The 12,373-nt window shown below is 34.8% G+C and overlaps 1 protein-coding gene across 1 annotated transcript; it reads right to left on the reverse strand.

Moving 5' to 3' along the window:
- Positions 1-4,172: 4,172 nt before the first annotated feature.
- LOC109192580 (phytoene dehydrogenase, chloroplastic/chromoplastic) lies at positions 4,173-10,925 on the reverse strand. Its single transcript, XM_019343277.1, has 15 exons — positions 10,653-10,925; positions 9,704-9,980; positions 9,483-9,615; positions 9,144-9,232; positions 8,373-8,430; positions 8,021-8,176; positions 7,757-7,905; positions 7,521-7,640; positions 6,532-6,745; positions 6,340-6,442; positions 5,849-5,896; positions 5,661-5,706; positions 5,303-5,490; positions 5,042-5,204; positions 4,173-4,593 (listed from the first exon to the last, which is right to left on the reverse strand). The coding sequence occupies exons 2-15, from the start codon at positions 9,887-9,889 to the stop codon at positions 4,528-4,530; spliced, it is 1,719 nt and encodes a 572-aa protein (XP_019198822.1). The 5' UTR covers positions 9,890-9,980; positions 10,653-10,925; the 3' UTR covers positions 4,173-4,527.
- Between the last annotated feature and the right edge of the window lie 1,448 nt (positions 10,926-12,373).

Below are 12,373 nucleotides of genomic sequence, written 5' to 3' on the forward strand. Positions count from 1 at the left end.
TGGACAATGGATAAGGTTTAAGAATAATGAACATCGTACAGTAAGAAAACAAGAATTGTGATGTAACCACATCATTAGAAAGCAAATAAGTTGTATTGAATTAAGAGTAAATACCCAAAATGATCCCTCAACTATAGCTAAATTTATAAATTGGTCTTCGACTTTCAATTTCAACCAATTAAGTCCTTAACTTTGCAATTTTGACACGATTTGGTCCTCCATCTATTTGACTGTTAGTTGAATGTGATCGACGATCTCCAGAAGAACCTTCAGCTCTTGTCGGAGCACATGGAGGCCTCCAGGATGACGTTGCACCGGTTCGGAAACACGTCGTCTTCTTCGCTCTGGTATGAACTCAACTACATTGAATCCAAAGGGAGGATGAAGAAAGGCGACCGGATTTGGTAGATTGCTTTCGGCAGGGATTCGAATGTAACAGTACGGTCTGGAAATACAACCGGAACCTTAAAAAACCGACGATGGACCATGAAATTACATATATATCCTCAAAAATCACAGTCAACAAACGGTCAAATAGACAGAGGATCAAATTGTGTTAAAATTACAAAGTTAAGGACTTAATTGGTTGAAATTGAAAGTCAAGGACCAATTTGTGAATTTAGTTATAGTTGAGGGACCATTTTGGGTATTTACTTTTGAATTAATAAGGAATAAAATTGTCAATGATCTTATGGTCTAGTGACACTAAGTTGTTCGTGGAGGCAAATTTTTATGAAGAATAATTTTAAATGAAATATATTATTCCGTTCCCTGTTGCATATCTCCAAAAAATTTGTAGTATTGGGATAAGTAAAGTTAAAAATTGGGGAGAAAAAGGCATACAGCTAAGGGTTCATTGAATGAATGAATAGGCATATATGAATGTGTTTCTAAGGGGAAAGAATTCCTTGATTCAACATTCCCTTTCCACTATTCCTAGGTCTCCGTTGTTATTTACGTATAATCCAAGTATGTTGTGTCTCCACAAGACTTGCAAAAGTTAATCTTAGTTTTGGGTGGGAAGTAACCAAATGTTTGACTCCTAAAATATACAAAATGTGTATTCTTTTTCTTGAAAGAAAATGTTTCTGAAATGTAAAAATACTTTGATTTATGAGAAAATCTGCAATCATGGCTTTTGGTGAAGCACACTTTGTAACCTTAGCCTAGTAAAGGACTATAAAGAAGAAGGAGCAAATTTACATACCCTTGAGTTTCTCGGTGGGCACCAATGGCTGCTCCACCCAGCTCCTAGATTGCTTTCAATGCACTTTTTATGGATAGTTATGCTGTGGGCTCGTGCCCAGCGTGCTTCATGGGCACGGGTCAGGCACCGTTATCTTCTTTTTTTTTTTTTTTTTTAAAATTTAATTTCAGACCGCTTCGTTATAGGAGCATATATTCACAGCTTTGTGTTCATAATTTCATAACTGTACATTCATAATTCCATAACTGTACATTCATAATTTCGTAACTGTACATTCATAATTCAATAACTGTAAATTCATAATTTTCGAAGCTCTATGTTCATAATTGTAAGTTCATAATGTCAGAGTTCTATGTTCATAATTTCATAACTGTACATTCATAATTTCATAACTGTACATTCATAATTCCATAACTGTACATTCATAATTCCATACTGTATATTCATAATTCCATACCGAACATTCATAATTTTCGAAGCTCTATGTTCATAATTGTAAGTTCATAATTCCATAACTATACATTCATAATTCTATAACTGTACATTCATAATGTCATAACTGTATATTCATAATTTCATAACGAATATGCCGTTAACGCCGTTAACGGCGTTTCGAACAAATTTTTTTTTTTTTTTTTATAGTTAAAACAGCGTCGTTTTCACGGAAAACGACGCCGTTTTAGCGTCGTGCGCACCTTGCAAGGTGCGCACGTGCGCATAGCATAATTTGCCACTTTTTATTTTTTATTTTCAATTTGATAGAATGGGTTAGAGATGTCAAACATACAAATTAGCCTGAAGTCCAGTCCAGTCTCGTCCCATTTGGATCGGCCCAACTTGGTCCAATTGTTACAAACTTAAAATGGGCTGGTTAGGCAATAGTTATGCTGTGGAAACGTGTTCACCATGCGTATGGTAAACACATGGGTAGATCCATAATTTCTATATATATATATATATATATATATATATATATATATTATTTTTTTTTTTTTGAAAACGTAGATTCATAATTTTGTTTTTCATTTGTTGTTAACAGGATAGATCCATAATTTCTATGCTGTAGATTCATAATTTCTATACTGTAGATTCATAACATCTATACTATAGAATCATAATTTATATATTATAGATTCATAATTTCTGTACTGTAGATTCATAATTTCTGTACTGTAGATTCATAATTTCTATAATGTAGATTCATAATTTCTATACTGTAGATTAATAATTTCTGTACTATAGATTCATAATATCTGTAACAACAAATGAAAAACAAAATTATGAATCTACGTTTTAAAAAAAAAAATTATGAATCTACAGTATAGAAATTATGGATCTATTCCTGTGTTCACCATGCGCATGGTGAACACGTTTCCACAGCATAATTTGCGTTGGTTAGGGCTAGTCAGTTTTATACTATAGACATGATCATACTTTAATTTTTTGCCCATGGATTGAGTCGGTTTGGTCCAGCATTTTGTTGAAAGAAATTATACTTTAACTATTAATGTAGTTTACTAAAAAGTTTTTAATAATTTATAATTTTAAATACTTTGTGTAAATTTTTAATAAAATTTATTATTTTAACTAATTACCGTCTTAACTATCAATTCTTATTTTAATTGAAAATATCTATATTTCTAAATTTTTTCCTATCAAATCAACATAATTATTAAATAGCAAAACTATATAAATGAATAAAGCTCATGCATCCTTTTTATATATGAAATTTAACAACATTAATAATTTTTTTATAACATAATTTAAATATATTAATTTAAATATTTCAAGTATTTAATTTGTGCATCGTACGAGTATCATACTAGTCTCCCATAAAAAACTTCGGTTTTGGCAGATTGTCAAGTAGCTAACTTTGAACACTTCAAAATCTTGATTTTTTTTTTTATCTCTCACAAAAAAAAACATTATTTCTTCCTAAAATTTCTACCAACACTTCATAAAATTTTTTGTAGTGTTCTAACTAGTTCGCCGAGCTTATTTGTTTGAGTGCTCAAACTTTAAGTGGAAGTTTGGTTTTTCTTGAAAATCTAGGCTACGACGCTCTTAGCATCAAAGGAAGGTAGTAGTTAAGGTTTTTAAAGATAATGTGAATATCACACGTCTCAAACTTACAAACTCGAACCCTTTCGTTTCTTTGTGCTTGTATTTTTTTAAAAAAATTATATTTTCATAGTATTATTTTTCAATTACAAGCTTAAAACCTTATTTCCTCTTTTTCTTCCATGGAAATGACATCCCCCCTATTACTTATCAATACCAATGGGATGATAACAACAATGGTCGAAGCAGCAACAAAGTTGCACGTTTCAAAACACTAGTGAACCTCGGTTCGGGGTGGGAACATCCAAGGATATATTTCCATGATGCACACACGTGTCGATACCAAGTGGATCAACTGAAAGGCACGTGAGATCCAATGACATTGCATTCACCAAGTTATCAATTCATAGTGGTAGTGTCAACAACTATTCATTAAGAAATCGTAATCAAAAGAAAGACAAGAGCAAACTTAGTCTTGAAATTGATTATGAGGAAGTTGACAATAATTTTGAGATGGTGAGTAGCCACAAGGTAGCAAAATTTAATTTTGTTGAGAAGGTTGAAGATAATTTTGCAACGGTAAAAGAAAATAGTTGGTTGGAGTATTGGACAAGAGAGATCCCAACTCATTTTCTTTGACAAGGGTATCCGATGAGCGGATAGATATTACTGAAAATAGGCTAGGCTGGTAGGCCCCTTCATAGGGACCTATGACCTGACCTGACCTGTTTAGTAAAAGGTCAGGTTTAAGCCTATTTTAAAACCTATTAAATTAAATAGGCCAAGCCTAGCTTACGAGCTGGTCTGTTTATATATATATATATATATATATATATATATATATATATATATATATATATATGATTTATATTTAATATTAAATTATTAGATATTACTCGGTACATTTTATAAACGAGCCAATGGCAAGCCAGATTGGACCGACCTAAGCCCGTCCGTTTGACATCTCTAGAATGGGTAAACATCATACAACAATAGTACTGCTATACCAGAGGTAAACAGGATGGATTGCTACTTAGTGGACCTTGAAAATTCTTAACAACATCAACAAACATGGTATCAGCTTTACATGAATTCAGATGTTTCCTTGCTTGCCCTTTTACCAGGTTACACATTGCATCTTCTTCTCAATTTTGGTGTGTTCTTGGTATATGCAGTGCTGTACACAATCTACCTAAATAACTTGCTTCATCGACCTCCCCCGTGATTCTAGTGTACATTAGAACAGGTTAAGTTCCTTTTCAACTCATGTTTGCGCTTGCCTCGGCCACCATTTTCTGCTGTCGAGCAAGGAGTGACTCGTAATCCTGCAAGATACAAGGACAATATTTATGCTGTGGATGCCTAATTGCGTATTTGAACGAAATTGAACTGGCCAATGGCCTTCTGGTCTAGTGGCATCAAGTTGCTCTCCCATATGGGAGGTTGTGGATTCGAGCCTCAATGAAGGCAGTATTGACTCTTTGTGCTTCAGTAGGGGACCTTGTGGTCTAGTGGCATCAAATTGCTCTCTCATATAGGAGGTTGTGGGTTCGAACCTCAGTGGAGGCAGTATTAACTCTTTGTGCTTCAGTAGGGGACCTTGTGGTCTAGTGGCATCAAATTGCTCTCTCATATAGGAGGTTGTGGGTTCGAGCCTTAGTGGAGGCTGAAGCAGGTTGAGAAAGTAGTTATGAATAGAGCCTTAGTGGAGGCTGAAGCAGGTTGAGAAAGTAGTTATGAACAGATACTACATTGTAACAACTGAGAAGTTACCTTTGCAATTGCCTGTGCACAAAGCTTCCCGGATAGAACAGCGCCTTCCATTGAAGCCAAGTACTTCTGTTTCGTGTAGTCGCCCGCTAAATAGAATCCCTCTATGGGGGATTTTTGCAAGGGGCGACACGGCTCACATCCTGGCACAGTTTTGTACACGGACCTAAAGAACAAGAAATCTACATCGGTCAAGTTTCACAAGGTATGGTTAAACATAGTAAGAAGTACAAGGAGAGGGAACAGGTTGGCTTGCGTTCTAACCTTGGAGTTTTGACAACATGGTACTTCACTATTTTTGCTTTGCTCTGGTCAGCTGAAATTTCGTCGGGAAACAATTTGGCTAGCTCCTTCATCGTAGCTTCAATAATTTCTGAGTCGCTTCGTGACACCCATTCTTCTGCAGGAGCGAACACCAACTCCAACATAGACTGATTGGGGTTGTAATATTCCTGCTCGAAAAAAAAAATCGGGTGAGATCACTAGTCATATTGAGTAGAGTAGGCGCACAACGCCAAAATCATTGACAGATTGGCCCGAGTTGCGGATATGTACTGTATTCACGAGGGTTTACATCATAAAAGTATATCCAACTACTCTAAAATAAACCGTTTATTAATACCTTGCATGTTACTGACATGTCAGCATACACACTCAGAAGTGAGCTTCTGCAAGAAAATGAATGAAATATTAACAAGAAAATCCATATATGTCTACAAATAGATCGAACAATGGCAATTACAAAAAGAATTGGAGAGAGGTAAAATGTGCTAAGTGGTAAAAATAAAATAAAAAATGAAGCAAACAGACCTGCTAAAGAGGAGATGATCATATGTGTTCTTCAGTTTTCTGTCAAACCTGCAATTTGATTAGTGTATCCACTATTAAGTTAGTCATTTCTCACATAAGACATTAAGACATATTTCGGTGTATGGAAAAAGTATTCTAAGAACTATGAGATAAGATAACAATCTTCTTTTTCCTTTTCTTTGTTAGCAAATATGCTTAGTATGGTGGCACATTCTTAATAGTAAGTTATAATATATTCAAGAAATGGGGCAACCCAAGCCAAGTTGGTCGGCAAGGTTCCAAGTCCGACTCCCGGTGGGAGTGGCCTATTGGCCTTCTTGGTTTGGGCAGGTCAGCTATGGGCAACCTAAGCTGGTTTACCTCCTGTTGTCCTTTGCCGGCTAGAGTCACAAGACAGGGTTTACCCAGTGCACACCCTCGAGTAGTGGTTGTGGGTTTCTTTCTCTCGTCATCCAAATATATAAGAAAAATTTTAACAGTTTCCAACTAACCATATATGAACATTTATTACGGGAACTCCAACTAATTTCTCCAGCTTTTTGAAATATGGGATCTCTTTCCAGTCCTCGGGCAAAAGAAGCTTCAGGATATCAACTAGTTTGATTGTGAGAAAATGAGAAATTAGTTACTGTAAAAAAGTTGGGCATAAAATATTGGAAAATTGAATGATTCATTATAGTTACCAGGCGTAGCGAACACAAAAGCATCTCCTTGAATAACAGTTCCATTACTTAGAAGAAAACTCTTGACACTTCCATCTTCATTCCGCTCGATTTTATTTATACGCGAGTTAAGTTGGACTTTACCGCCTCGTGACTTGATATGTTCAACAATCGGCAAGCAAAGCCTTTCTGGCGGATTTCCGTCTAAAAATGCCATTTTTGAACCATGTTTCTCCTGTTGATTAAAATCTAAACAGTTAATAGAAGCTTGAGTTTTGTAAAGAACGTGTGTCGTGTAGCATCTCATTCCTAAATTTCTATAGTGGCATGCATAGGATAACAACTTAGTCATGAATATCAGCTCTCCTTGTTTGATCCCTCCCAGTTATTGTCTTGAGACTTTTTTTTTTTTTTTTTTTTTTTTTTTTTTTTTTTTTTTTTTTTTATGCATTAGGTTTCTTAGCTTACGCTAGACTAATCCTAAGCCCCCAGAACCCCTGCCCCCAAAAGCCACGACTCGCCCCGTCAGTCCCTAGGTTCCCACCCTGTCAGGCCCTGTTTGGTAAAATAGTTAGCTTATCAGCCAATTTTGGCTTATTTTAACCACTATTAATTGTTTGAATTGGTTTAAAAATCAATATAAATGTCTGGTTAATTAGCTTTTTGTAACTCCAAAATGCTAAAATTCAAAAAGCTGCTCAAAGAAACTTTTTCAATTAGCTTTTTGAGAAGAGAAATTATACCAAACAACTATCAACTAACAACTAATTTACTAAACATTTTTCTACAATCAGCTACTGTTATCAACAAGTTATACCCTCTAATTAACCCAATCAGCTAACAGCTAACAGCCATTTACCAAACAGCGCCAAGATCTCCCAATGACCCTCAGGTTCCCAGTGGAATTTAAACCTTACCCCCACACTACTGCTGGAGCAAGGCTTTAGGGTGATTGGTCGAATCAACTGAGCTATGCGTGTGTATTGTGGGGTGGGGGGATTCCAACTGACCTGAAGAAATCTGTTCAAAGCAATCAATATGCACTGCATCGAAAGTTCATCCGGATTAATGAAATTCAGAGCCTTTGACATGGCAATGAACACCTCATTGGTCACCCTGTCAGGTATGCCCTGAAAGAGGAGGACAATTAGCTGCTTGTAAAGGTCTTCCCGTGCCCCTCCATATTAGCTGGCTATAACGTTAGACAAGAATACGAAAAACATGAAAATACTTGAATTTTACGTACCTGCTTTCTCATCCAGTCCTTAACGGATATCCCATCTTGAGCTTCAACATAAGACTGCCCACCAAGCATTGCTGGCAACAGACCAATAGCAAACTTCACTTTCTCCGGCCACGTAAGCATTTCGTTATTCCTTAGGATGGCCCACACCCCTGCAAGTAACATATAAATAAAACACGGGAATGGCATAATTTATTATTAGTAGGAACGTGACACAATTCTACATTTTCAACACCTCGGGATTCACAGTTTTAACAAAGACCTCACCGTTAAATGGAGATGGTAAAACTTCAGGGAAATCAAATCGGCTGAACTCTCCTGGTTTGTTTGGCATCGCAAATATCATAGAATGTTCCTTCCACTGCAAGCGATCATTGATGCCTAGCTCTCCAAACAGGTTCTGCATATTCGGGTATGCCCCAACTTAAAACAGATAGAGTCATTTGAATGTTTATAGGTTCCTTGTATATGTCAAAAAGATGTGTGTGTTGGGTCCAGGGAGGCGTAAGAAAAGTGTTTAATGGAGAAAAATATTCGAAACTAATTGAACCAAGTTCATCAAAGCAGCAATACATACAATGCTAGAATCAATATGAACAATATGAGCATTTAAACTTACAGAATATGTGTAAGCCAGTCTCATACCAGTCTCCGTCGTCATCTTTCCATGCAGCTACCTAGAAAACCAAAGATAGTTAATACTCCATACTATTACGATGACATCTAACATTCCAAGTAGACATTGGCCCTGTTTGGTAAAATAGTTAGCCTATAGGCCAATTTTGGCTTATTTGACCACTGTTAGCTTTTTGATTTGGTTAAAAAATCAATATAAGTGTTTGGTTAATTAGCTTTTTGTAACTCCAAAATGCTAAAATTCAAAAAGCTGCTCAAAGCAACTTTTTCAATTAGCTTTTTGAGAAAGGAAATTATACCAAACAACTCCCAGCTAACAGCTAATTTACCAAATACCTTTCTACAATCAGCTAATGTTATCAACTAGTTATACGCTATAATTAACTCAATCAGCTAACAACCATTTACCAAACAGGGCCATTATTTCACAACGTATGCATTTAGGTTTAGCTCTAGTGATTCATGCAATGATGATTTAAGTATAATAGTTCATGAGAAAGAAGACGAGCATAAAGGGTGAGAATTACCATTTTGTTAGTTTATTTACAAATGTGCAATTTTTTTGATATACTCTAGGCGGCTCTTGTAATTCCTAGATATCTCGTGATCGTGTATATGTAAGTGATCTCTTGTAACTGTAATAAAAGGGAGACATAGCCTAATTCTTCTCTTTCAAGTATTGTTTATCACCCATCGAGGTTGATTGGTGAGATAGAAGAAGAGAAGCAATAGCGTGATAGAGAGTCTCACCAACCTTTCCTCCCAGCACATCTCGTGCCTCCAGCAGTATTGGCTTGTGGCCCGCATCTGCTAAATATTTTGCAGTAGACAACCCAGCCAAACCTGCAAGCACCAAAATACAAAAACGATTTTCTTTGAATTCCTTTTTCTCCTTTCAAATTCCGGTTATAAGATAGTTGTAAGATAGTAGAATGAAAGGAGCTTTCTACATTTCTTAGAGCATAGTGAGCGGTTGTTTCAACGTAAAACTGATGTGGAAAAATCCCCCTAAACGTTATAAGTAGCAGAGGAATAACATTTCTTCAAAAACGCCAATAAGAAAATATAATTGAGACAGACTATAAAAATTTACCGGCACCAGCAATAACAACTTCCAATGGTTTACTTGGACGTGGAGCAGAACGAAATGAAGAGGACAGGTAAGCAGCTTCGATATAGTTAACAGTATTCTCAAGTTCTGGCCTCGGATAGTCCATGCAAACTACCTATATTATAAGATTAACAAAACCTATTTAGAATTTTGTGGATTCAATATAAGTATGTAATATCCTATATATACAATCCAAAACAGACCTTCAAAGGGCGGTACCCCCTCCCTAATTTGGGCATAACACCATTGCTAGTAGGAATCCTCAATTTAGAGCCCATTGAGTAGCTCGCTCCAAATGATAGCGCATTTACTTCTGCTGAACCAACACGACAACCAACTCTAGAGGAAGACGCCAAGCTAACAGCAGAAACATGTCCAATGTGGGACATTTTGCCAAATCCTATACTAAAAACGCGATCACTTTGGGAAACTATAATTCTTCAAGAGTATCAATTCAACATTGCTCACACACCACTAATCCTGCCATGAAACCGTAACATAAAAATGGACTTCAATTAGAATCTTTAAACGAAGAAATTTGCTCAAACATAAACCGAAAAGCTACATCATGCTGTGAGCATATATCCATTAATGTGTATCCAACTATTAGCTTAGGCTGTTAGTTGAGATGGAGCACATGCTTCAATTTGGTATCAGAGCCAGACCAAAGGTCATGGGTCCACGTGTTGGTTGGAATCCACCGTACACGGGGCATGTGAGCATATATCCAATATCCATTAAGTTGTATCCAACTATCAGCTTAGGCTTTTAGTTGATATGGAGCACATGCTTCAATTCATGCTTACATCCACAAACTCCTTATCATACAACCTAGACAACTAAATTCCTATGTTTCAACTTGTAACAAGAACTAATGTATTAAGCATAAAAACGGATTCTTTACAGATAAATAATCTGGAATTAGCTTACTAAATCCACAACATCACCCTAAAACTCTTAAAAGTAAAGGGAAAAACCACAACCTGCAGAGATAAACAGGGCACAAACACAATTGATCAAGATTAGTACTTTGAGACTCAAACCACAATTCCCAGTATTACAGAACCAACCAACAAAAGCAGAAACAAGAGCAATTGAAACCCAAACTTGTTCTTTAGCAAAAGCAAAAGAAAAGTTAAGAAAAGACAGTACCTTTTTGAGGGAAAGAACAGCAGGAAAATTTCTATAAACTGCAAAATGGGATTTGAATTGAAGCTAATCTTTGTCAAATTTTATAAAGAAGATGATAAATGAAGAAGGAAATGGGTGCAGAAAAGAGGTTGGAGACTATGGAAGTTTGGCATATAGCTGAAAATGAAAATAGTGAATGCCGGAAAGGAACTTTGCCCGGCCTTTTATATGATTAAAATAAATGGATTTTGTTTATGCAACGTAAGATGGTGGTTTGGCCACTTCTGATGTTGGAGCTGTGTTTTCCATAGCTGGAATATTCTATCCACTTTCTTGTTCTCTAGTCCGCCAGCTGCAACGTCACTCTATTGGGATTATGGGCCTATGGGTACACCACTTTTTTGGGCTTAATATCCAAAAGCCCAAAACTTAATTGGGCCATCCATCAATCCAGTTCAGCATTCTAGGCCCGACTCCTCCTTGATCCAGATCCGTAAAATTCTATAATTTCTTCTTCAAAATAATAATAATAATAATAATAATAATCTACTATCTATCTACTATCTACTATACTAATAAGAGCCCAAGAGAGTTAGGCCTATAATAGGTAGAAAAAATGGCGGTCACAGATTTTAATCAAATGAATGGCTCAAATTGATTAAAAGATTGATAAGATTTAAATTTTACACTAAAATTTCCTAAAATACCACACACCGTTACTAATTCCGTTAAAATTTTAAGAATTGCCGTTAGTTCACCGTTAACTTACTCATTGATTTCAATAAAAAAAAAAAAGGTCTTAGGTTCGAACCTCATCCCAATCAAAGTTGTCATAATTAGTACTCTATTTTACTCTTATTAAATTATATAAATAATAATTTAGTAGCTACAACAAAAAATTATAGATATGCATTTATTTAGTTTAGAATTATGTGTCCACAATGCCTTTATTCAAAAAAAAAAATTATTCATTATCAATAAATTAAATAAGAGAAATAATTGTATTAGTTATATTGTCTTTATTTTTCTACAATATAAAAATTCTTTATATTCAAATTTATTAATTGATTATATTCGCTACATTGTCCTTACAATGTCTTAATTCAGTGAAAAAAAATTATTCATTATCAATAAATTAATTAAGAGAAATATTTTTATTAGTTATATTGTCTTTATTTTTCTCAAATGTAAAAATTTTTACATTCAAATTCATCAATTGATTATATTCACTACATTGTCTATTATCTTTTTTGTGCACTATTTTTCTAATTAAATATCAAAGTTATAATACAAAATAATGCTATATATTTATTTACCAAGTATTTTATTAATACCATGAAAAAATTAAAAAAAAATATATAATTAATAAAGCCAACCATATTAACTACTTGAGAGATTTTGTGACAAAGAGAGTATTCAAATCACACAACAAATTGAAGTGAGAACTACCTTGCAATGTCCTTGTTTGACAATCAGCAGTTAGCACGCGGATTATATTAGCGGATTTGACCAACGAATTTATTTAATTATTAACATTGGGTAGAAAAAATGACCGCCAAATTATTAAATCAAATGAATGGTTCAAATTGTTCAGGTTTTAATTTTTTTAAAAAAATTTTCTAATTTATCTTTAATTATATGATTATCCATTTAACTTTTCTGTTAAATACCGTTAATTCACCGTTAGTCTAATTATAATATTAACGTCTAATATAGAATTATAATTACACCATTAATCTAAT

Source organism: Ipomoea nil, unplaced genomic scaffold (genome assembly GCF_001879475.1).
Source record: "Ipomoea nil cultivar Tokyo-kokei standard unplaced genomic scaffold, Asagao_1.1 scaffold1770, whole genome shotgun sequence".
NCBI lineage: Eukaryota > Viridiplantae > Streptophyta > Magnoliopsida > Solanales > Convolvulaceae > Ipomoea > Ipomoea nil.

Bases quoted from the DNA above. Each gene is read 5' to 3' on its own strand.
- LOC109192580 (XM_019343277.1), bottom strand. From the start codon at position 9,889: ATGTCCCACATTGGACATGTTTCTGCTGTTAGCTTGGCGTCTTCCTCT. The intron at 8,431-9,143 runs GTTGGTGAGACT...TTGGTTTTCTAG, and splicing joins GAGATGTGCTGGGAGGAAAG to GTAGCTGCATGGAAAGATGA. The intron at 5,707-5,848 runs GTCTGTTTGCTT...ATTTTCTTGCAG, and splicing joins GATCATCTCCTCTTTAGCAG to AAGCTCACTTCTGAGTGTGT.